A 24,365-nucleotide genomic window follows, 5' to 3' on the forward strand; every position below is an offset into this window, starting at 1 on the left:
AAACGCCACCCACCATGGCGCCTGTCCGGCCAAACGCCACCCACCATGGCGCCTGTCCGGCCAAACGCCACCGCCTGGGTACCCCAGCCATTAACTATACTTATGATAGGTCATCAATAGTTTTTGCCAGGAAAACCCCTTTAAGTCACTAGATGACCGAGAGGGCAGACCATTTCTTAGAAGGCCAGTACAAAATACCGTTAAACACGATACCGTATAGCGTTATTAAAGCACAAACCAAACGCAACTTGAGATCCTCGACGTCCTGAAGATCAGCAGATTAATTTATATATAAAAAAATAGAAACAAAACAAAATAAAACACGGACAGATAAGGAAACGTCTGACTGAAATGATGGATAATATCTCCTCCGCGAGGGACAGAACGGGAATCTTACTAAAAAGTGTAAATTATCGCTTCATATTCAAAATATATAAAATATATCATGCTCCCCTCCGGAAGGGCTCCGGCAAAGAAACTTGTAATACCAAAAATAACAAGTTCCAAGTTTATTAAAGTCCTCTGTAGAAAATCATGCCGACCGCTGGCCAGTCCTGGGGGTGGGGGGGCTCTGGGAGAACTTGCATGGTGGTAGAAGGCCGTGTGTGTAGTCTGGCTTTACCAAGTGCCTAGTTGTCTTTGTCCGACTGCAAGGAGGCTGTAGCCAGGGCTACGGCTGTGACCGGCTGTCCGAGGCCGTGTAACTGCAGCTTGGCCATCTTCTTCTGCTCGCACTCGGACACCAGGCGGCTCAGCTCCGCTGCGCTGTACCCGATTAAAGTCTTCAGGTCGCAAACAAACTTGTAGACGAACCTTTTGCCTTGAACTTTACAGATCATGTCTCCATCGTAGTAATATCTGGGGCAGGAGAGAAAAAAGGCAATTGGTTAACATACGGCTAGGAAACTTGGCGGGTCAATCACATTCTTCACATGCATGTATGGAGTTTACATTAACCCCTTCCCGTCCTGGGTGTACGGCGGGGTCAGTAGCAGATTCAGCTCCATACAAGGCAGGTACCGGCTGTCTCTGACAGTTCACAACCGCCCGCAACTCTGGCATATAAGTGCCTTGATTGGAGTTCAGGGGTCCCAAATAGACCCCTGCAATGCGATTGTGTGACGCCATTCGGTTGCCATGGTAGCAAATGTAATAAAGAGATCAAAAAGTCTTATGTACTCCAAAATGGTACCGATAAAAACTACAGCTACAGGGTGCCCTGCAAAAAACAAGCCCTCACACGACTATATTGAAGGAAAAAGGTGGTGAAATTGCAGGTTTTTACCCCATTTCACTCCACCTTGAACTTTTTAAAGGTTTTTCAGTACATTAAATAGTACCTTTGTAAAATACAACTTGGCCCACAAAAAAAAAAAAAAGTTCTCATACAGCTAGATTGATACAAAATAGGGGATAACGTTAAGTCTTGATACAGCCTCCTTGATAAACATATGCAGCCTCTATGATATAAAGTACAGTTTAACACCATCCTTGCATTATATTCATGAACCAGGAGGATCAGGATGAACATCTCTGTGCTGGTCTCCAACTTACCGAAGTGCACGGCTAAGCTTCTCGTAGTTCATGGTGGGTTTATTTTTACGTTGCCCCCATTTCTGAGCAACGAGCTCCGGCTGGTTTAATTTAAATTCCCCTTCGTCTCCCACCCAAGAAATGCAGTCGCGGGCGTCCTTGTCCGTCAGCAGCTCTAAGAGGAACTGCCAGAGCTGGATCTGCCCGTTGTTACCTGCAGGACAAACAGCCAGAATTATTCACCGGATCAGTCCAAGTATTCATACAATCCAAAGCGGATAAAACCGAACGCTGTAAGATACGGAGGGGTTACTTGTCATTACGGACTTATTCCAACTCCATGGAGACAAGCTCGTAGGCACTGGACGAACGATATTGGTGGATTTGACAAATCATCTTATGTATATGGGGGGGGGGGGGGGGGGGGGGGGTGACGGAAAAAGCCCCCCCTCCCCCGTCATTTGCCAACATGCTGCAGTTGCTATTGATTGCTGCCAGGCTCTGAGGTTTCTGCCTGGTGCAGCAGAGAAGCCTGGCTGTCAGTCAACCAAGCCATTGACTTAAAAAGATGTATGCAAAGGTTTAGGTCAGCCGTAACATCACATCCATCGCTCACGACCGCTGTAGTCAATTGCTGGCCTCAGCTGTCACATCACATTACTGGCCACATGACCGCTGAGGCTAGCTATTGGCTCCTGCAGTCATGTGAGCAGTAAATGACGTTATCGCTTTCCCTTTCAGCAGGGACTGGAGGGGACTAGGTCATCGGTGCTGGACAAGTACAGGGGGCTACCAAGCGTCCCTCAATGGTAGATGTAAAGATGCAGCAGTCGTGTTAGATTTCAACCCGTCCAATCTTTAGCTCATGTGGGGAAATAAAGCAAATGCCAAATGGTTCTGGCAGCGGCTTATTCCCCCCTCACCACTGAGAGGTTTATGGTGGAGTCGGCCAACAGTTCACTAATGCATATGGCTGGCTTTTTGCAGGAGACTGCCCAGTCCAACGCTCATCCCTCAGGATCTCCTGCTGGTTCAGTGCCTGGGCAAAGACACCCTGCACCGAGGCAAGAGTAGAGCAAAGCGTTGAGTGATATAGATTCTGTGCGAGCTGAAGAAGAAGTGACATTTACCTGTTCTGTTTCCAGGAGAACTTCTGTCTTCTCCGGATATACGAGGCGCCCGCTGGACTTTTGCTACTTTGGTTTGAGTGTTTATAACTTTTATGGTAGTTGTGGGGGTTGAATTTGCCAGCGATCCCGGGATTATCTGAACTGCTGCAAGGAAACAAAAACAGTCTCTTTGGTTTTTCAATTCAGACATCGCATGCGAAAACTAAGACTTTAGCTGAAGAACATCTACCAAGACCGAGGCCAAGAGTAAATCTATGGGAAAAGCAGGAAGTGTTACAAAGGACTCTGCACTGCAAAAAAATGAGAAGGCAAGTCTCTACTGTTATGTAGAGAACAACTTCATATTTCGATGTCAGACCCATAAACGTGACCCTTCAGTCAAGAGCTGAAAACGGATATGCAAGATAGTACCCATGGAGGAGGATTTAAGCATTTTCTTCAGATCTTGCTGCTCGGCTATTTAGCTTGGCTCGGTTAGGACAGAGCCGATATGTGACTAAAGTTTAGCTACAGAGCCTGATCTAGATTAGTCGGCGACAGCCTAAACAAGTGATGAGGCAGGGGGCGCCCTAGACTACTGCAGCTAGAGCAGAGTCACAGATTACTGCTTAGTCCTTAATGAACTGAGCTCAAAAGCAAACAAGGAGCAAGAGCTGAGAAATCTAGATAGCAGCAATCTAGATCGGAATACCCCTTTAAGAATTCACCAACTTACGTTGATCGATGGTTACGGTTGCTATTTCTCCTCCGTGTTCTTGGCTGGCCAGCACATCTGAGGAGAAAGAACACATGATAATGATACAATACAGAAACAAGAAACATCAGGAGGCGACAACATGGAGCTTTACTAACTACACAAGACCGCCTCCAGTAAGGCCTCATGTCCACGGGCGGATCGGATTCCGCATGCGGATTTCAGCAGCGGAGACCTGCAGAAACCATTTGCGGGAGATCGCGGATGTAATTGTTTTTCCGCGCAGATGTACACGAATGCACTGTGGATGATCCCCATGAAAAAAAAAAAAAATCTGCATTTTCTATGTGGCCCCTCTGCGGAAAATCAGCAGCATTTATAATAGCAGCAAAGTGAATGAGATTTTCGAAATCTTGGCCACACGCTGCGGAAAAAAGTCTATACAAAACTAGTGTGGAAATTGACATGCAATGCGGAGTCTAAAGAGACTGTCACCATCTTTTTGCAGCCTTCACCGAGAGGGCCATAAGGTATCACCTGTTCAACTGCTAGGTGTAGATCTGTGCAGTAGTTTGGGAGAAACTTGCATTTAATTAGTAGCAGCCAGACCCAGAACTAGTCGTGCATATTCATGAGCTGCAGCTACACCCACCCTGTCCTCCAGCCTAATAAGCTGTCAATGAGAGGCTGGAGGGCGGGATGGATGTAGATAGTCTGCAGCTCATGGAAATTTATGCTGAGGAAAGGAAAGTTTCATAAAAACTCCTGCACAGATCCCTAAAGCAGACATTTCACTGTAACCAGTGTGACTGTCACTACCTTGTGCTGCACAAAGGGGTGCAAGAATATGGTGACCGTCTCTTTAAAGTCAGCAGCAAGCATTTATCAGCAGATGTGCTGCGGTTTTGGACAATAGTCTGCAATGGAGAGGCTGAAATCCGCAGTAATTTCACAAACGCACAACAGCTACTGCGGAAAATCATCAAATACATCTGTAGCCCAATTTGCACCAAACCCACGAGTTACCACGGATTAGAAAACCTGTACGAAATCCGAAGCAAATCTGCACCGTGTGAACAGGGCCTTACAGTTCAGCGTTATACAGGAGTGCTGACATCTGCATGTACGGTACAACGCCTCAAGAGAGGGAATGCTCCTCTTATGAAGCGATGGCACATCTAGGACCGACCCCTAGGACCCCCATCGATCACTATACTACACAGTGACATCTGGCTGGACACAGGACGGAGCGCTACATCACAGGATTGGTGGGGTCCCAGAGGTCGGACCCCCATCGATCACTATACTACAGTCTTCAGTGTGACGTGGCCCGGCTGTAGTCCTCTACACAGTGACATCTGGCCGGACACGGGACGGAGTGCTACATCACAGGATTGGTGGGGTCCCAGAGGTCGGACCCCCACTGATCAAAGTTACAGCATATCCTGGTGATATACAAGATGGAAATAACCCCCTAAATCTACCTTATTTAGCCATAAAGAAGAGCTATACAAAGTGTATTTATTCTATTTGCTTAACCCCTTAATGACCGGCCTCTATACAGGTCTTTTGTTTGCGGGTTGTTTTTCATGTCTTTCATTTCCCCAGCAGAGCTGTAGAAGGACCCGTATTCTGTGGGATGAGCCGTATTTTGCAGTTACCATTTGATTTACTGAAAATATTTATAAAAAAGAAAAGAAGAATTGTGCCATTTTTCTGGTGGGGGAGGGGAGGGGGTGTCTTGCCCTTAGCCACATTCAAGATGCTGTGAAAATAACACGTCCACTTTATTGTATTGGTCATTACTAGAGATGAGCGAGTATACTCGCTAAGGCACATTACTTGAGCGAGTAGTGCCTTAGCCGAGTATCTCCCCGCTCGTCTCTAAAGATTCGGGGGGCCGGCGGGGGAGAGCGCGGAGGAACAGAGGGGAGATCTCTCTCTCCCTCTCTCGCCCCCGCAACTCACCTGTCACCCGCGGCGGCCCCCGAATCTTTAGAGACGAGCGGGGAGATACTTGGCTAAGGCACTACTCGCTCGAGTAATGTGCCTCAGTGAGTATACTCGCTCATCTCTAGTCATTACGAATCAAATGCTGTGATACTCAGTTTACATGTTTTTTAATGTTTTATTACTTTTTGCCTTTTCTCACCCCGTTCTGACCCCCATAACTTTATTTTTCCGCCTATAAGACGACATGAAGGCTTGTCGTCTGACTGGACAATCTGTAGATTTTATTGGTACCAAAATGGGGTACATAGGACTATTTCATCACTTATCCAATTTGTTTTTATTATGTCATTGGGTATTGCTTTTCCTCATGGCGCTCACCATGCGTGATAAACAAGGCAATATTTTGCTCTTTCAGACTTTTATAGATGCAGTGACACCAATTATGTTTATTTTTCAATGTGAAAACTGGGAAGAGGTGTTTAATTAGTTTCTAAATTTTTTTTTTTATTAAACTTTTTAATTTTCTTTTTAGCCCAATGTGATCGCCTGATTCCTTGTATAATATACTGCAATACTTCAGACCTCAAGCTAACATGGCAAACTACTGTCCCCTCATGAAGGCCCCCCCTCCAGCCAGCTGCTTAGATGCCACGGACAGCAGGGACCACAGCATATTAGCCATTAAACAGCCATCATCGCAGCTAGTTCCAACAGATGGCTGTTCCCGAGCCGCTCTGTACCTTCCCTTACGACCCACAATGGATATATCCATCATAGGACGTTAAAGAGTTAACATGTAAAAGGTATAAACGGCCACTATCACCACCGAATAGTACTATTAATTAAGTTACACTCTTCCGGATGGTGCTGTATTTATACTTGTCTGCTCCACAGTTCCAGCAGCGATTCTTGAAGTCCACATGTAGGCCGAAAGCTTTCATGGTCAGACACTGCTGGAATCAAGGAACATGAGAGTATAACCCACCCAAATTCCCCGTTACGGCACGGAATAGCCCTATAACTTGGTTTATGGTACTATTCTGTGATACCGGTGTCCCTTTAAGAGGCTGGGAGAGGGAACACACCAAGGGGTCAGAGCAAAGGTGCTACCATGTGTGGTCTGCACCATGGAGTCAGTCTACATAAAGCTGGGAGCTGATAGAATACAACCAAAGCAGACTGTACAGAAACAAGAGCCGTGCGTCCTTACACTTCCTGAGCAGCTCCAGGTGACTCCATAAGATCTCTCCTCGGGGGACTCTCTGAAAGAAATCTTCTTGACTGATCTGGCAGAGCTCCCTTCCGGGGATACTGAGGGCGTTCACATTGATATCGGTCATCCCGAACTCCTTCATCACCCACAGCACCCAGTGCAGCACCTGATCCGTGGACCACTGCAGGGGATCTGGAAGAGAAGAGAGAAGCGTATTAGACAAGTGTCACCGTCACAAAGAACGCATCATTGGGAATAGTCCCAAGTACGAAGGAGAAAAAATCCAGTGCTGCACCAATGACAACTATGCCTGGCTAGGATTAACCTCTTAGAGGGACTGTCAGATACTTTTTGTTCTATCAACTAAGTTTATGGACTGAAAGCAGGTGACCCGCTGAGTCCGGGGAGGTCCGTTTCATACCCCACTTCCCCGATGTGAGCGCGGACATTTGCACTGAAGTACAAAAGATTACAACGAGCGGACTAAATAGTGCACCGCTCAATGCGCCGAGTCCCAGTGCTAACAGCGGGGGAGCGACAGGGAAGGAGGGTATAAAACTTACATCCCCAAACTTAGTGAGTCATCTACTTTGAGCCCATAAGCTTAGTTTATATGCCTAAGCAGGCGACTCGGGGGTCGGTCGGTCGGTCTCTCTCTCTCTCAAATATGATTAGGGCAACACTTTAGATTTTACTACTTTTAAAAAATCTAAACCCCTTACCAAATAACAAAAAATAAATGATTAATAATGCTTTCTGTTGCATCTTTGGACCGCGTTCACACAGTACATTTTGGTGCAGATCCTGTGCCAAAATCTGCATCCCATTCATTTGTATGGAAATACAGATTTGTCAACCGTTGACTTCAAATTCGGGGTTTTGAAAGAAACAAGATGTTGCCAGTAATCGGTTTTCCATGAGACCCCCTACCATCCAGACAGGAACACCTTTCACCTCTGCAGGTCAGCAGCAACATCCAGGGACTAATGGAGGCCGATTACCATTTATGTTGATACTTAAAATTTATTTATTTTAACTCAAATGGTGCACCAGTGAGATTAACCCTTTCCAATCCACTGTCTGACGTCTAAAGACATTACGATTTAAGGCTGTACAGCTCCGATGTTGGAAGACGTCCGTTGGGGTTCTCTTACTGTATATTGCCAGCCTCTCTGCTGTTGGAGACTATCCAACGTGTCACCTCATGCAGTACTGGCTTTGGTCAGCAGATAGCGCTGTTGTATAACGGCAGAAAAAGAGTAAGCCCGCCCCCTAGGAAAGCCAGGATACAAATTGGGTTGGAAGGGGTTCAACTAGACTAAACTTGGGAGGATTGATAGTAGATTAGTACTTCAGGCTGATGGCTAATAACTCATTGGATTGGAGAATACACCAACAAAGTACCAGCGAAACCCCAAAAAGTTGTCTTGTAGGTTTGAAGTTTTGGCATTCTCTCCTGATATTGAAAATTGGCGCCAATCAAATAGACGCTTCTAGTTACAGTATACAGAACAGCTGGACCGCAGGCTTCACCTCCTATGGGAAGCGGGGAGCTTTTACACGGAACGACAAGCCAGCGAGGTTTTTTAAACCGACTGAAAAGCCAGCTTAAACAACCGCGAACGACAAGGGAGAAATTTTTTTGCATTCACTCTGATTATCACTCGAATTTGTTCGTTGCAAGGAGTTTTGAGCGATAACACTGCTCAACGGCATCTGGTGTGCGATATACCAATTCTTGTGTGTAGAATCCGAATTTACCGTTAGAAATGATGCATCACTTAAGGTTTTTATGTAATTTAGATTTTTTTCAAAAAGTTTTTTGTGCTCATTTTCTGGTGATTTATTTAAAGTTAAATCAGTGACTCCACTAAACTCTATTTGAATGTAATACACAGTGGCTGAAGTTCTAAAAATGGTCACTAGATGGCAGAACAATGTAGTTGAGCAGGAAGGTTACCGACATGAGCCTATCTGTACTGCTGCTTAGTGTTTGCTGTGATCTGCATGAAGCCCTTCTCTTCTTTCTTACCTCAGCAGATCGGTATTTTTTGAGTTTCATTCACAGATTCATCACCAGAAAAACATGACTGAGTTCTGAGTGGGTTTTTTTTGTATTTAAAACCAGACAATATTTGTCAATCCTGTATTACTGTCTATGTAATTGTGCGGAGTACTCAGAAATGTGACGTGATGGATAAATTTCTGATTCGTCCAGCACCCCAAAATTAGTTACATCAACCCGTTTCCAAACAGGATACAGAATTTTTTTTTTGATTTGTTGACCAGTGTAGTCTTTACATCTAAATGGGCCTCTAGACCCCAAGACCCAACTAGCCCCCAATGTGTTGGCTTCCCTATTAAACAATAGAGCTCATTCGGTTATTGCTCTTAGGATATACGATTCCCAGAAAGGAACATTACACCAATATATTGTATTTAGAGGGATTCTTTAGGACAAGTTCTAGATTATGAAGTTGGGAGGATCCGTGTAGAGAAAGTGTAAATGCGTCCTATAAACTCCTCCACACAAAGACTTCAGGAAGATAGGAAATGTATATAATCTATCCGAGGTAAAGTTACCACCTGGTCTTATCCGATGTAACCGCCACCTATTCGTCATCTTGTCCTTACGCAATCACCAGAACGGTCTTACCTCCGATCTCCAAAGGTATTCTTTACCAGAAATATCTTACTGATGAGTTTTCTATTGAACGTCACCGACCAGGAGCCCAACCAGAGGTCAAAGGCCGGGCCCAGAGGAGATCATAGAGCCATAGGCAAAGCTCAGCAGCCACACGCCTACAGGACAACATGCGCATGTGAGGCCCAGAGGCCATAAGCCCGAGGCCAAGTGCAGTGGCAATCAGTACCTAGGTCCGGCACGCAGGCCCCAAACAAAACACAACAAGGATATAGGAAAACCACAATGGCAAAAAGGCTATCGGCAAAGCCATACAGGTTATTAGGCTATAAGTAGAGCCGTAAAGCTTTGGTAAACCTATAAAGGCTCTTCGCTCCTGTCTCCCGTCTGGATAGGAGGCGGTCTCTCACTGCTGCCGTCATGGACGCAAGGAAAAGAAACGGACTTGTTACTAGTTTTTTCTAATGTTTTATTTGTGCTTTTATAACAAAATACAAAACTACAGAAAAACAAACACAGAAAAATAGAACCCCCCCCCCCCCCCCCCAGGGTCAAACAACAGAGGCGAGTGACCCCTCCATGTATTTCCTGCAGAGTCAAACCAGATAATCCTGACTTAATGCAGGTTGGAAATTCCATGCATGGACTTTGCCCATCCGCAACAGCCGAGTCTGTGTGTGGATCCGTGGGAGGCCGCACCGCAGGAGTGCGAGGCCGGCGGGAGGGCCGCACCGCAGGAGTGCGAGGCCGGCGGGAGGGCCGCACCGCAGGAGTGCGAGGCCGGCGGGAGGGCCGCACCGCAGGAGTGCGAGGCCGGCGGGAGGGCCGCACCGCAGGAGTGCGAGGCCGGCGGGAGGGCCGCACCGCAGGAGTGCGAGGCCGGCGGGAGGGCCGCACCGCAGGAGTGCGAGGCCGGCGGGAGGGCCGCACCGCAGGAGTGCGAGGCGGCGGGAGGGCCGCACCGCAGGAGTGCGAGGCGGCGGGAGGCCGCACCGCAGGAGTGCGAGGCGGCAGAAAGACGCAACAGTTGTGGATGCAAAATCCACATGCAGAAATAAGTGTCAGATCCCGCCATGTGCACACACCCGTAGCGTCCTGCCGATGGCAATTTTTTCTCTCACAACTTTTTTTTGGGAGACAAATTGACCACAAAGACAATTCTGTCATCTTGTAATTTATTTCCTTACTCGCAGCTTTCACCGGGCAGCAGAAATAATGTGAGGTTTTATAAGATTAAACTTTTACAGAGCAGTAACAATTAGGTTTTTTGTTTTATTGGGAAAAGTGGGCGGGTGAATTATTATTTTTTGTTTTCTTATTAAAACATTAACTTTTTTTTTTTGCAAGACATTATAATTTTAAAAGTCTATTAAAGGGACCCTCTGGTTTCTGTCCTGTGACCTGAGGGGGGCGATGGGTATATTACCTGTGGCTGTTTTATTCTACGGTCCCTTCAATCCACAAGTTCCAGGTCCTGTTTTGGCCGGTGTAAGATGGCCAACGCACTCCTCAGACTACCCAACGCCCACAGAGCTTTGGTAATGTTAGATTACCAATGTACAATACCTGTCCTCTAATTGGCCAAAGCTATCAATGTGATCAGCACTGGGCATTAGGTAATTGCTGCAGCCATCCTAAGGTGCATTTGCACGGCAAGATGATCGCTCAAACAGTCTGAGTGACAGTTTTGAGCGATCATCTTTGCATAAACTTTTAAGTAGCTAATTAGTTCCTGAAGAGTTAAATGCAAGTGGAGTGGGATACCGCTGAGAGCCCCGAGAACAGTAGCCGCTTTGCATATGCAAACAGCTGCTTTGTTCTCAGAGCTTTCGCTGAGAGCTCCGTGCGGGATACCAGCTGAAAGAATGCTATCAGCTTGTATCCCGCAGAGAACTGAGCGTGCGGCGTTATAATACTCATCGCTGATTGTTAGCTTGCTAGAAATCAGCGATAAACGAATAGTGCACGACGGCCGAGCGTTTAGACAAAACGATTATCGCTCAAAAGATGGCTTTTGAGCGATAATTGCTGTGTCTAAATGGGCCTTTAGACAGTTGAAAACAGGGCCTAAAACTGGTGGATTGGAGGTGGCCAAGTCGTTCCAACTGCAGGTAATATACCAGCCATCCGGTCCCGGGACACAATGCTGTCCTAAAACTGGAGGGTCATCGTGTATCCAGAATTGAAGGGATTGTACAATTGTAAAACACAGATTGCCTATCCTCAGGAAAGACCATCTGTAGTAGATCAGCAGGGGCCCGCCCCTATGAACCCCGCCGATGAGCTGTTCACTAGCTTGGAGTGCTAGGGCACTGAGCGAATTTCTGCAGGAAGCAGACAGCCTCATTCTTACGACAGTGGCCATGCTTGGAATTGCAGCCAAAGGTCCAATTAAAGTGAAAGGAAATTATGCCTGTAATTCCAAGCCTGGTCACTACAATAAGAATGGAGCCGTCTGTTTCCTATAGAAATCAGCTCAGTGCATGCGAACACCAGCCTGGCGAACACCTCATCAGTGGGGGTCTCAGGCCTCAGACTGCCACCAATCTACTATTGATGGCTTGTCCTAAGACTAGGTAATCAACAGTTTACAACCCCTTTAAATTGCTGGGTGGCAAGTGGAATAAACAAATGTGTTGGACGTGTCAAGAGGTGGCATAATAAAAAGTGACTAACACATTTGATAATTGTGAAGCATCTTGTTAGACAATGTGCGCCATCGTGATAAATTTGTCGCAGCTTCTGCCTTGTCTTGTTTTAGTAATACTAGCCTAAGTTCATTTCACATGTTCCTGCCCCAGCAAATGTAGACTTGATATTTCCCTTCAAGGAAACGCAGACTTCACTTACCGTACGGTATGCCCAAGCGCTCTTGCTCCTTCCGGTAACCCTCCAATGCCGCAGCCCATCGGGTGACTTGCTCCGAGGTTTCATCAGAGATGGTGACATGTTTGGTGTCATCTAGCGTGATCACCTGGGCCTCCTCCACCAGCTGCGCCTCCACTGCTCCATGATGAGCGTCTGGATCAATCACCACTTCTACAGTCTCTACAGGCTTTACTATCTCAAGTATGTTCAGCTTTGGATCAAGACCTGCGTGCAGAACGACACAACGCACAACGTGAAAGTATATACTGAGCTTTCTCCGAAAGCAAATCCAAGAGAATCTGCCACAAACGTACTTTCTGGACAAATGCCCTCATTTGTTTAATTTCTGTGTTTCCGTTATGGAAGTCTCTCAGCCGATAACCACTGCCAACAGCACATTGGCGCTGTGGTCATAGGCAGGATCGGACCTCCTCCGCCAACAGCACATTGGCGCTGTGGTCATAGGCAGGATCAGACCTCCGCCAACGGCACATTGGCGCTGTGGTCATAGGCAGGATCGGACCTCCTCCGCCAACGGCACATTGGCGCTGTGGTCATAGGCAGGATCGGACCTCCTCCGCCAACGGCACATTGGCGCTGTGGTCATAGGCAGGATCGGACCTCCTCCGCCAACGGCACATTGGCGCTGTGGTCATAGGCAGGATCGGACCTCCTCCGCCAACGGCACATTGGCGCTGTGGTCATAGGCAGGATCGGACCTCCTCCGCCAACGGCACATTGGCGCTGTGGTCATAGGCAGGATCGGACCTCCTCCGCCAACGGCACATTGGCGCTGTGGTCATAGGCAGGATCGGACCTCCTCCGCCAACGGCACATTGGCGCTGTGGTCATAGGCAGGATCGGACCTCCTCCGCCAACGGCACATTGGCGCTGTGGTCATAGGCAGGATCGGACCTCCTCCGCCAACGGCACATTGGCGCTGTGGTCATAGGCAGGATCGGACCTCCTCCGCCAACGGCACATTGGCGCTGTGGTCATAGGCAGGATCGGACCTCCTCCGCCAACGGCACATTGGCGCTGTGGTCATAGGCAGGATCGGACCTCCTCCGCCAACGGCACATTGGCGCTGTGGTCATAGGCAGGATCGGACCTCCTCCGCCAACGGCACATTGGCGCTGTGGTCATAGGCAGGATCGGACCTCCTCCGCCAACGGCACATTGGCGCTGTGGTCATAGGCAGGATCGGACCTCCTCCGCCAACGGCACATTGGCGCTGTGGTCATAGGCAGGATCGGACCTCCTCCGCCAACGGCACATTGGCGCTGTGGTCATAGGCAGGATCGGACCTCCTCCGCCAACGGCACATTGGCGCTGTGGTCATAGGCAGGATCGGACCTCCTCCGCCAACGGCACATTGGCGCTGTGGTCATAGGCAGGATCGGACCTCCTCCGCCAACGGCACATTGGCGCTGTGGTCATAGGCAGGATCGGACCTCCTCCGCCAACGGCACATTGGCGCTGTGGTCATAGGCAGGATCGGACCTCCTCCGACAACGGCACATTGGCGCTGTGGTCATAGGCAGGATCGGACCTCCTCCGCCAACGGCACATTGGCGCTGTGGTCATAGGCAGGATTGGACCTCCTCTGCCAACAGCACATTGGCGCTGTGGTCATAGGCAGGATTGGACCTCCTCTGCCAACAGCACATTGGCGCTTGGTCATAGGCAGGATCGGACTTCCTCTGCCAACAATACATTGGCGCTGTGGTCATAGGCAGGATCGTACCTCCTCTGCCAACAGTACACTGGAACTGTGGTCATAGGAAGGATTGTACCTCCTCTGCCAACAGTACATTGGCACTGTGGTCATAGGCAGGATTGGTCCTCCTCTGCCATCAGTACATTCGCATTGTAGTCATAGGCAGGATTGTACCTCCTATTTTTTGGAAGTGCAGCTGTCCAGAAAATATAAAGCAGTACAGGATTCTTGCACTCTATCTGGATCCGTTACAGTCTGATCGATGGACAACCTTGCAGCTTATTCTGGTCCAAGCAGTCTACCGTGTGGATGTCTACAGCCCTTTCCCTTGTCTAATGATTGATGTCTATAGCGCCAACCATTAGACAAGAAGAGGGACTGAGGAGGACCATAAAGCGCTGCAAGACTACCCATCAGTCCGACTGACTGACTGATTAGAACACGGGTAACCTGCAAGATCTCCCATCTCCGGGAAGTCTGCACTTCTACAAAGAGGATGTACGATCCTGCATATGAATATGCCGTTGGCAGTAGTTTATCGGTCGTTTTCCAATGACAGACTTCCTTTAAGGCAAAGAGGATTCCTTGGACTGCATGGATATAGAATAAAAAAACTGAAATTAAATGGCTGCAGCAAGGCAAGGCTAAGTGTGACGGATAATTTCTGTGGCAGATTTTGGCAATTTTTGCTTTGTGGATTTCACCTTAAGTATTGCAATAAAGAGTGAAATCCACAGGAGAATTGTCCTGAACGTTGTGCCAAATGTTTCCAGGACACGTGGATGGAGTCTTCCAAACCCCCATCCACATCCATTGTGCTGGAAATTATTGCAGATATTCCAAGTAGAACCTGCACCAAATAGGCCTATAAATGTGCGACTTAATAACGGAGTCGGGTCTGCTAAGGGCCCCTCTATTAGCCAGAAGGGGGAGCCACAATACCTTTATGTATTACATGGTCACCCAGTAGCACAAGCTGCAGAAGCAATGTGCCGCTTCTTGTGGTTTCGCCTGCTGAACTAATGGCAGTTAGTTGATCCTCAATTAGAGCAAGTTGAGTTCAGACAGAAGATCCTCGTTACACAAGCTATAAAAGAGACGTTCATAGATGACCATGCAGTGAAAGCCACTAACCTTGCTGAGAAATAACTTGCACGCTCAGTTGTACTGATCCATCAGTTTTAACTCCTTGGTCGAATAAACTTCTTTCTGGATCGAGCTGTTATAGAAAAGAGATTTACATCATATTACAATTATAAAACAGGCGCAAAAGAGCAAAAAGTAATCACCGTAATCACCATAAAATAAACCCTGCACAGTGCGGGACCAACCCTCAAAGCGAGAAAAGATAGAGGTACCTGCAGGTAGTGCGCAGAACCTACACAGAACGGCAACATCGTACTTACATATTACCAAGCAGACACAGAAGCCTTAACCCCTTACTGACCACCCCATAGACTTTTTACGTCCTGCTTCAGTGGACATTAATCCCCAGGGCTGTAACAACATACTCGCTCCGAGGATTAAAGCCACGTGGGCCGAGGACTCGGCAGCTCCATGCTGTCGGCTGCCGGAGGTAGCCAACAGCCTGAAGCTGTCATGGAGGGCCACGGGGAGCCCTGCCGAGTCATGCAATAACATAAAAGTAAACAAAGTAAAAAAAAGTTAAAGGTTCAACTTTATTATGGATCGGATCTCACCCCGGTCCTTCACGATGTCCCGCGGCGATCTGGCCCAGAAAGGACCTGACGCTGACTTCTGCAGATCCGCACCAGACGTGTTACATCACGTGCAGAAGGCCGGGAGATCTGAAATCCCAAAAGGTAGCCGAGGACTGCGGTGACTGGTCCACAGGAAAGTGATCCGCAATATCCAATGAATAATGGTGATCACGGAAAAGTAAAAAAAGGTAAAGTTTCAGCTCTCCTCGAAGATGGGATCCATGATGGGAGCTGAAAGTACTCGCCTCCATCCTCCGTGATGTCCTGCAGCAACCTGGACCTGCCATGGGCTTTCGCGCATGCGCAGAAGATCCGGCAAATTTAAAATCTCCCTGCACCCGGGTGTCCAGTGCAGGGAGATGTGGCCAGGGGCATACCACACAGCTTACTTTATTACTTTTATCTAAGATTAAGGGAATGACAAAAAGAGGGGGAGGGGGGGGGGGGAATTGTTTTCAGGGACTTCATTTTTTTACCTGCACAAGTGAGCAATGGGGCCTGGAATTTATTCAGTTGTACCCTGAAACCTAAAGGGTGTTCCCTCTATTGTAGACCTAGCCATGGGTCCTGTAAGTAGAGTGGAGCTACAATGGGTATGTCTCTGAACACAGGACAAACAGGGGCATCCATTTTAGGGTGAAAGTCTTCATTTATGCGTGTGTGTGTGTGTGTGTGGGGGGGGGGGGGGGGTGTCTCCATCGATTTGGCCACTCAAGGGCTCCACAAGCGGGCAATGGAGCATAGATCACCTTCAAGCAAAATGTCTGTTCTGAAAGCCACCGGCTGCTCCTTTCGGTTTGGGCCCCGTTGTGCATACAAACATAAGATTAGGGCCACAATGCATATGTTTCTGAACACAGGACTCCATTTTGGGGTATAAATCCTCATTTTCATGTGCACTATAGAAAAATACTGCCTTTAAAATGACATATTTGCAAAAATATGAAATTGTATTTTTTCTCCTCTTAATTGCATTAACTCCTGAAAAAAAAAAATTGTGGGTTCAAAATACTCCTGACCCCCTCAGTGAATACATTAAGGGGTGTAGTTTTTAAAATGGGGTCATTTGTGGGGGGAATCCATCATTCTGACACATATGACTCTTTGCAATCTTGGCTTGGTGCAGGAAAACAAAGTGTTACTCAGAATGTTGATATTTTGCTCCCGATGCTGGACCGATGCCCTTGCGTCCAGTCCTCCTCGTGTAACGGCCTGTGGCCTGGTATCAGCTCTGTGCTCTTTTGCTGAGAGACAAAGCTAACCATGTGATGGTACGTATGGATGTGCCATCCTTAAGGAGCAGCCCAATTGGCCAAATAGCATCTCATGTACCAGTAGAGACCAGGACAGCAGCAAAACACAGAACCACAGAAGAATCAGTCAGGAAGGAGGAGGAGCGGGAATTTTCTCCATAACCTTTTTTTGGGGGAGGGAGGAAGGTCTTACTGTCACCTCTCCAGTTCGACTGTCATTTTCATTTGCACCAAAGCAGGTAAAATTATGCTGCAATCACTTCTGCTTCCTAAGGCTGCGTTCACAAATGGCGTTTACTGCAATTTTTGGGCTATTTCTGAATTGCAATTAAAAATATACCACTTCCCCCCCACCCCTGTCCCCCAAAAGAGGTTTTTTTTTTTTTTATTGATGTGTTTTTGAATCACAATAAAAAAAAATGCATGAGTGTGAAAGCAGCCAAACCTGACAGTCACTTGAGGTTATACTGTGATGCTTAAAGCAACCCACCAGGCCTGGAGAAACAAAGATGGCCACACCGCTTCTGACAACCTGACTTACACTGTACATTAGCATGCATCATTCGTCTCACACACTACACCTGCTTTATTGACCAGTGCTGCCCCCATGAGCAAAACCGGCCAGTTAGAGCAGCATGCAGTATATTAAAGGGGTTTTTCCCATTACCTATAATTGCTTCACATTCACTCGGTAGTTCCTGGTTTCTGCTGACCTGGACCCGTGACTGCTGCAGCCAGGAAGGACAGAGTGGTTGTCAATCAATTTTAAGTAATGGGAAAACCCCTTTAAGGTACCTTTACACTGTATGGCTGTGATAAGCATAAGTGCCCAACAACTGTACCAGCGACTCTCTCCTATGCTTTACACAGGAGCCACACCTGTTTGAATGAACGCAGGTGGAGCGGGCTGGGGATCGTGCGGGCAGTGTGTTATTACATATAGTATGGATATACATTCACGTACACACAAATACCTGGATGTCTTGTAAACAGATTTCATGGGCATCGAGTGAACACTGAAGTCTGGGCTCTAGCAACTTCTTAAGATTTCCTATGGGCTCGTTTATGTCGATCGACTGGCTGACGAACTCTGCTGTGGTATATGTCTGCTCGATGATGCTGGGAAAAAAAAATAGTCATATATAAAGATACCAGGAAAGTAACTCGTGTGCAGAAAGAAATAAGACCGTTCATTGCTCAATATTACATAAACCTTGAAATCGCGCAAAATTGAGGCCCAAACTGAACTTGCAAGTAGATACTACAGTTGGACAAGTGGTTAAGTGTTGGGTATCAGAAAGACACGCATCTGAAACCCAAGACCGAGTAAAGGAACTGTCTGCCCAGGGACTACTACTTATTACTACTATATGCTCAGTGACAGATTAAATAATAAACCAGCCTATAATCTCCTCTCACTTCCCCTGCAGCCAGTCACGTACCTGGATGACATGATCGCGCTCCCCAGAAGCGAGCGGATATTAATGGACCACGGTGTAAACATTTAGCCCCTGGACAATCCCTTCAAGTTGCCTTCACACACAGAAGATATACTGCCGCGATCACGGTGGAAATCCTGCAGTATGTACAGCACAAGCCGGCGGAGGTTTCTAGAATCTCCTTCATGCGCTGCTGCAGGAAATTTCGGCAATGATCCCACATTTTTGAAAAGAGCTGCAGATCCTAAATCTTCCACATGACTATTTCTGCTGCAAATGGAAACCCTTCAAATAATATATTAAAGCAGCATTTCCAAAATTAAAACATAGCCTATTCCGCGCCATTTAGGATTTGGCCACTGCAGATTTAGGCCGGGATCAAACAGCTGTAGGCGTAAAACGCTGCATGGGTCACATGAGGTTTTACTGCTGTAGCCCGGCGTACTGCTTGGTATGGCAGCGGAATTGTACTGCGCGTGATTGCGTCTCTCAGGCACGCCGTCACACGCAGTACAGCTTTTTTTTTCTTTATATTTCCTGTGAGCGGCACCGAGAGGAACCTAGATGATCCGCAGGCAGAAGTCTTGTGGTATCAGTCCCAGAACAGCAGAAGGGAATGATCGGGATCCTCTTAGGAGGGGGAATAGTCCCACTGGTGAGTAAACAGCACCAGAGTAGTTTGGGAGAAGAACTGGATTTGTAAGATGTCCCGGATATCCAAGGCTCCTCCGCTGCGGGAGGGTTTTTTTTTTTTATTCACACAGGCACACACACAGCAGATCTCAAGTGAAGAAAATATCTAACAATTGTGCCCCGTCTAACAAAAAATTAGCACTTGTAAGGGAAAGATGAGTGATATTTTCTATAAAAAGTGCTTAGGACAAATCATCCTCGATGGGTCCTAAAAGTGTATCCGAGCTTTGACCGTGCAGTGGAACGGAAGATGAATGTACCCGCCAGATGTACTCCAATAGGCAGTATAGGCAGCTAATTACTGATGATAGTAACAGTCTAACTCCTACGGAAAGGATTGCTGTGGGAAGCCAATGCTGGACCGTGTGATAGTAGAGGGCCGTCCTTGCCGGACAAATGTACAAACTGGAAGAAGGGCTTCAACAATCTGCCGCAGTGTTGGTAAGACAAGTCTTGTGAGCGCTCATCCAGAGAATGCCCTTCTTAAGGGTGACAGATTGCCCATAACTGAAGTTGGATTTGAGACGGGGCGTGCCATCATACTGTGCGAGCTCAGCTGCTGCGAGGACTTTTTTTTTTCCAATGCACTTTAAAAACATAGTAATAGTTGAACATCGACTGTGAGCCACAATGGGGACACCAAGCAATGCCCAGCGCTCAGCAAGAACGTGCTGTATAAATGTGTAACAGAAAATATAGATATATACGAGGGGAGTTCAAAAGGTATCCAACCTGATTCAGATCTAACAATCTGCCAGTAATCTCCCTCAGTCCCATCGGCAGCCGCACACGTCTCCCAGTGATGAAACGCCTCCCTTGAGATGGCGCGTCGCCGGTCCGTCGCATTCTGCATGATGTTTTCTCTGGACTGAAATCTGGTTCCTTTCAGGGTATTTTCAGCTTGGGGGAAAGCCAGAGGTCCCATGGAGCCGCCGGGAGAGAGGGGGCTGGACTCTAATGATGAAGCTGTAGTACCACCCCGTGATCTGTGTGGTGCCCATTAGCGTCGTCTCCGAAGGCCTTTTGAATCGTACGGATCTTTTCCACTTGGGAATTGCCAAGCTTTACACATAAATTTAACGCAGTAGCGTTGTTCAAGTTTTTCCATCATTTTATCAAAAAAGAAGGAAAGACGGCGCGCACTAACACTACCCTCCCTCGCCGGCGCCCACTTACACTACCCTCCCTCGCCGGCGCCCACTTACACTACCCTCCCTCGCCGGCGCTCACTTACACTACCCTCCCTCGCCGGCGCTCACTTACACTACCCTCCCTCGCCGGCGCTCACTTACACTACCCTCCCTCGCCGGCGCTCACTTACACTACCCTCCCTCGCCGGCGCTCACTTACACTACCCTCCCTCGCCGGCGCTCACTTACACTACCCTCCCTCGCCGGCGCTCACTAACACTACCCTCCCTCGCCGGCGCTCACTAACACTACCCTCCCTCGCCGGCGCTCACTAACACTACCCTCCCTCGCCGGCGCTCACTAACACTACCCTCCCTCGCCGGCGCTCACTAACACTACCCTCCCTCGCCGGCGCTCACTAACACTACCCTCCCTCGCCGGCGCTCACTAACACTACCCTCCCTCGCCGGCGCTCACTAACACTACCCTCCCTCGCCGGCGCTCACTAACACTACCCTCCCTCGCCGGCGCTCACTAACACTACCCTCCCTCGCCGGCGCTCACTAACACTACCCTCCCTCGCCGGCGCTCACTAACACTACCCTCCCTCGCCGGCGCTCACTAACACTACCCTCCCTCGCCGGCGCTCACTTACACTACCCTCCCTCGCCGGCGCTCACTTACACTACCCTCCCTCGCCGGCGCTCACTAACACTACCCTCCCTCGCCGGCGCTCACTAACACTACCCTCCCTCGCCGGCGCTCACTAACACTACCCTCCCTCGCCGGCGCTCACTAACACTACCCTCCCTCGCCGGCGCTCACTAACACTACCCTCCCTCGCCGGCGCTCACTAACACTACCCTCCCTCGCCGGCGCTCACTAACACTACCCTCCCTCGCCGGCGCTCACTTACACTACCCTCCCTCGCCGGCGCTCACTTACACTACCCTCCCTCGCCGGCGCTCACTAACACTACCCTCCCTCGCCGGCGCTCACTAACACTACCCTCCCTCGCCGGCGCTCACTAACACTACCCTCCCTCGCCGGCGCTCACTAACACTACCCTCCCTCGCCGGCGCTCACTAACACTACCCTCCCTCGCCGGCGCTCACTAACACTACCCTCCCTCGCCGGCGCTCACTAACACTACCCTCCCTCGCCGGCGCTCACTAACACTACCCTCCCTCGCCGGCGCTCACTAACACTACCCTCCCTCGCCGGCGCTCACTAACACTACCCTCCCTCGCCGGCGCTCACTAACACTACCCTCCCTCGCCGGCGCTCACTAACACTACCCTCCCTCGCCGGCGCTCACTAACACTTCTCCTCTGCCGGCGACTGGCAGCTTCTGCAAGCAGGAAAAGAATCCAACATGCACATTAGGGTCGCCTAAATACGTGCACCAAACCGCGCCACCCGAGCTTCACTCATTTACGCACAATGATTTAAGGTTGGATACTTTCTGACACACCTGATATGTGGTATTAACGGCCCGATAGGGCTATTCCTCAGGTACGCAGCAACTTATTCTAAGGAGTCATCCAAACAGGTAAGTATTCCTTAAAGGGGTTCTGTCAAAATAAAAAACAAACTCACCTGTGCCGTACGCGGCCGGTCACCAGGAGGCTGCTGCTCCTCTTCTTCTTTCTCTCTGTCAGCTGTCCGATCGCAGGGCAGAGGTGCCAGCTTCCGCCCCTGCTCCGACCATGCCAGGTGGCAAGTGCTGCCGCCCGGGTCAGTGGTCGGAGTGTCACAAGTGACGCTTCGCCGACTGATTGGCCTGGCTGCGCCTAACCTCTGCCATCCTGGGAGAGTCAACAGCGAGCGCGCATGCGCCCCCCTTCCCAGCGCGCAGGCACACTCACCATCAACTCTCTATAACCGGCAGAGGTTAGACACGGCCGGGATGGCGGGAGCTGCTGGAGATGACCCTGCATGCGGCAGCAGTGAACACCTTAAGGCCACTTTACCCACCGGCGGCCTCCGTCATGCCTGCAGGGTGACACCCACCTTTCTTCTGTACATTCTGACTTCTCCGTTCCGTCTATTTCTATCTCGATCAGCTCCTCCGCCTCCCTCTTGCTCATGGCTGAATGGTTTAAACACAATCCTAGGAGGTGAGAGAGAAAGGTTAAGATTACGGCAACCAGCAGGTATCCATCCGGAATGTTCTCATCGAAGGGGGGCGGGAGCGACGCGGCGGGGAGGACACCAAACTACCCCATGTAACCGAGCAGAAGACGACAAACTGACAACAACTGGAAGTCACAGGAACCAACTAGATAAACGTTAGTGTCGTCAGAAAGGCCAACCGGCGGGGGGGGGGGGATCTCCTCGCGCCAACCGCCAGGGGGGGGGGGGGCAGGGTCTCCTCGCGCCAGAATTGGTTTCAAATGAAGTCACCTTGCCTCCAGGGGCTCCACATGTTCTCTATCGGGCCGGTGGCAGCAGAAGATGGCCATGTCCTGCTGCGGCGGCGAAGGGTTGCAAGGTGGTTCCTTGTGAAAACGCCTCGCATTCAGGGCTTTTCGCAAGGACCGCGAGGGTGATGTCGGGCTGCGCAGTGCGCCGGTGTGCATGAGCCCTGACAGCTGAGCAGCGGCCCCAGTCTTACTCGGCCCGATTTGGCGCTCGCCCGTGTGGACGCAGCCTTATAGCGGTCAGAAGGAACGGGCTCATGGCGCTCCGGCTGTTCGCGGCCGGGACCTGCTTATATTGTGGGCTCTGTCAGATGGTCATGTGACCAACTGCCAAAACAGCGCCACAAATGGCAAAACTTATGGGAGAGCCGTCAGCCTACAGCCCCCCCCCCCCTCCCCGACTGAGGAGTGTGCAGCACGTGGCGTGAAACTGTGAAAATAACCCCCCTCATCTCTCCCTGCGCGCCTCACGGAGCCGCACCATCATGGCGAGTGCGACACACGCATCCACGACACGTATGATGATAGTCGGCGCAGGAATATTCGCCGTGGACGGCACACTTCACGTAATACACACGATACGTCACCTCCGTGCGCACAAGGGTGAAAATTAAAAGGCACCAACATAGTCGCACTGCGCCGTACGATCTGAGAGCGGCGCGGACCCCCGACACCACAGAGCGGCGCGGACCCCCAATACCACAGGTTGTCTCCGACACCAGACCCCCACGCAGGACTACAACACTCCACAGACCCCCAAGCACAGCGGCCTGCGGGGATTTAGGGCCCCTTTACATAGTCCAGAGTAGAGCAGGGAGTGCTGGGACTTGTAGTCCCCCCATGACAGCACACACAGTCAGGCTGGTTACCCGCCGGCCGCCTCCGGTCTGCACTCACCACCGCTGCCGCTGGTTCTCCTACGGCTCCGTATCCCCCCCGCTGTCTCCGGCCTCCAGTCACGGAAATGACCCGCGGCGGCAGCACAGCGACCAACGGAAACAAAACACAACCCGGGCGGAAAAGGCGAGGGACTGGCTCGAGCCTGCCGGAAGTCGGATGACGCACTTCCACTCGACCTCAGCGCGGGGCGGGGCTACACTGAGCGGGAATCAACAAGTGGGCGGGGTCTGTGCGCGGTTGGCGCGCCTGAAGGGGGCGGGTACTTCTTGTAGGGGGCGGGTCGTGTGGGATAAGTGAGCGGCGCTGCAGTGTGCATTTTGTATGCACGCACCCTGTGTATTTGCACGTGTAAAAAAACACGCAAGCGCGCCCCCATTGGTCTCAATGCGCAATAAAGTTTAATGTGCTACATTCATGCGCAAAACGCACGAGAACAGAGCGGCAGAGATAATGCAAACCAAATGCGCTCACAAAACCGGCTCGTGTGAACATCCAATCAGCGGCTTCTATTCATTATGTATTACACCCACACATTTTGCACATGTATTGTGCTGCGCCAATGTGACCCGGTGGAGCAGCCCTGCGGGGGGCGCACTTACCGTGTGTTACCACCGAGAGCGCACGGACACTGTTCTGTGTGCGGACAGACCTGCAGGCACAGATCGCTCATCTGTGCTATGGACCGGTATAGGACATGTGATTAGTATCTTCCCGCAGACCACTGGTAACGTATACAGGGCGGCGGGTTGTCTTGTTACTTCACGGCCCCCCCTGCAGTCTACGGGGGTCTGCAGATCGTGTAAGAAAACTCATCACATGTACTATTCCTGTCGGGCAAGACATCGGACCCGCTGCTGCGTGGCACACGGGCCTCCTGGGCACAACAAGGGAAGTGGGCACCGCGCTCGATGACACGTGCATTATAGGCGCATGTCTGCCTCTATTACGGACCGCGGGCGTTAGTGGGGTGAAGTCGGAGGATTATACTCCACGACTCGCGGACGTACTGCAGAGGCAGACATACACATGTATGAAACCAGTGGTCCCGTAC

At 49.7% G+C, this 24,365-nt stretch overlaps 1 protein-coding gene across 1 annotated transcript; it reads right to left on the minus strand.

The window, feature by feature from the left end:
* Positions 1-248: 248 nt before the first annotated feature.
* On the minus strand, positions 249-23,471 carry GABPA (GA binding protein transcription factor subunit alpha). Its single transcript, XM_066599096.1, has 10 exons — positions 23,312-23,471; positions 22,005-22,104; positions 17,704-17,848; positions 14,890-14,974; positions 12,018-12,260; positions 6,521-6,715; positions 3,379-3,435; positions 2,664-2,807; positions 1,555-1,747; positions 249-858 (listed from the first exon to the last, which is right to left on the minus strand). Exons 2-10 carry the CDS (start codon positions 22,079-22,081, stop codon positions 630-632), a joined length of 1,368 nt encoding a protein of 455 aa, XP_066455193.1. The 5' UTR covers positions 22,082-22,104; positions 23,312-23,471; the 3' UTR covers positions 249-629.
* Between the last annotated feature and the right edge of the window lie 894 nt (positions 23,472-24,365).

Source organism: Eleutherodactylus coqui, chromosome 4, assembly GCF_035609145.1.
Source record: "Eleutherodactylus coqui strain aEleCoq1 chromosome 4, aEleCoq1.hap1, whole genome shotgun sequence".
Lineage (NCBI taxonomy): Eukaryota > Metazoa > Chordata > Amphibia > Anura > Eleutherodactylidae > Eleutherodactylus > Eleutherodactylus coqui.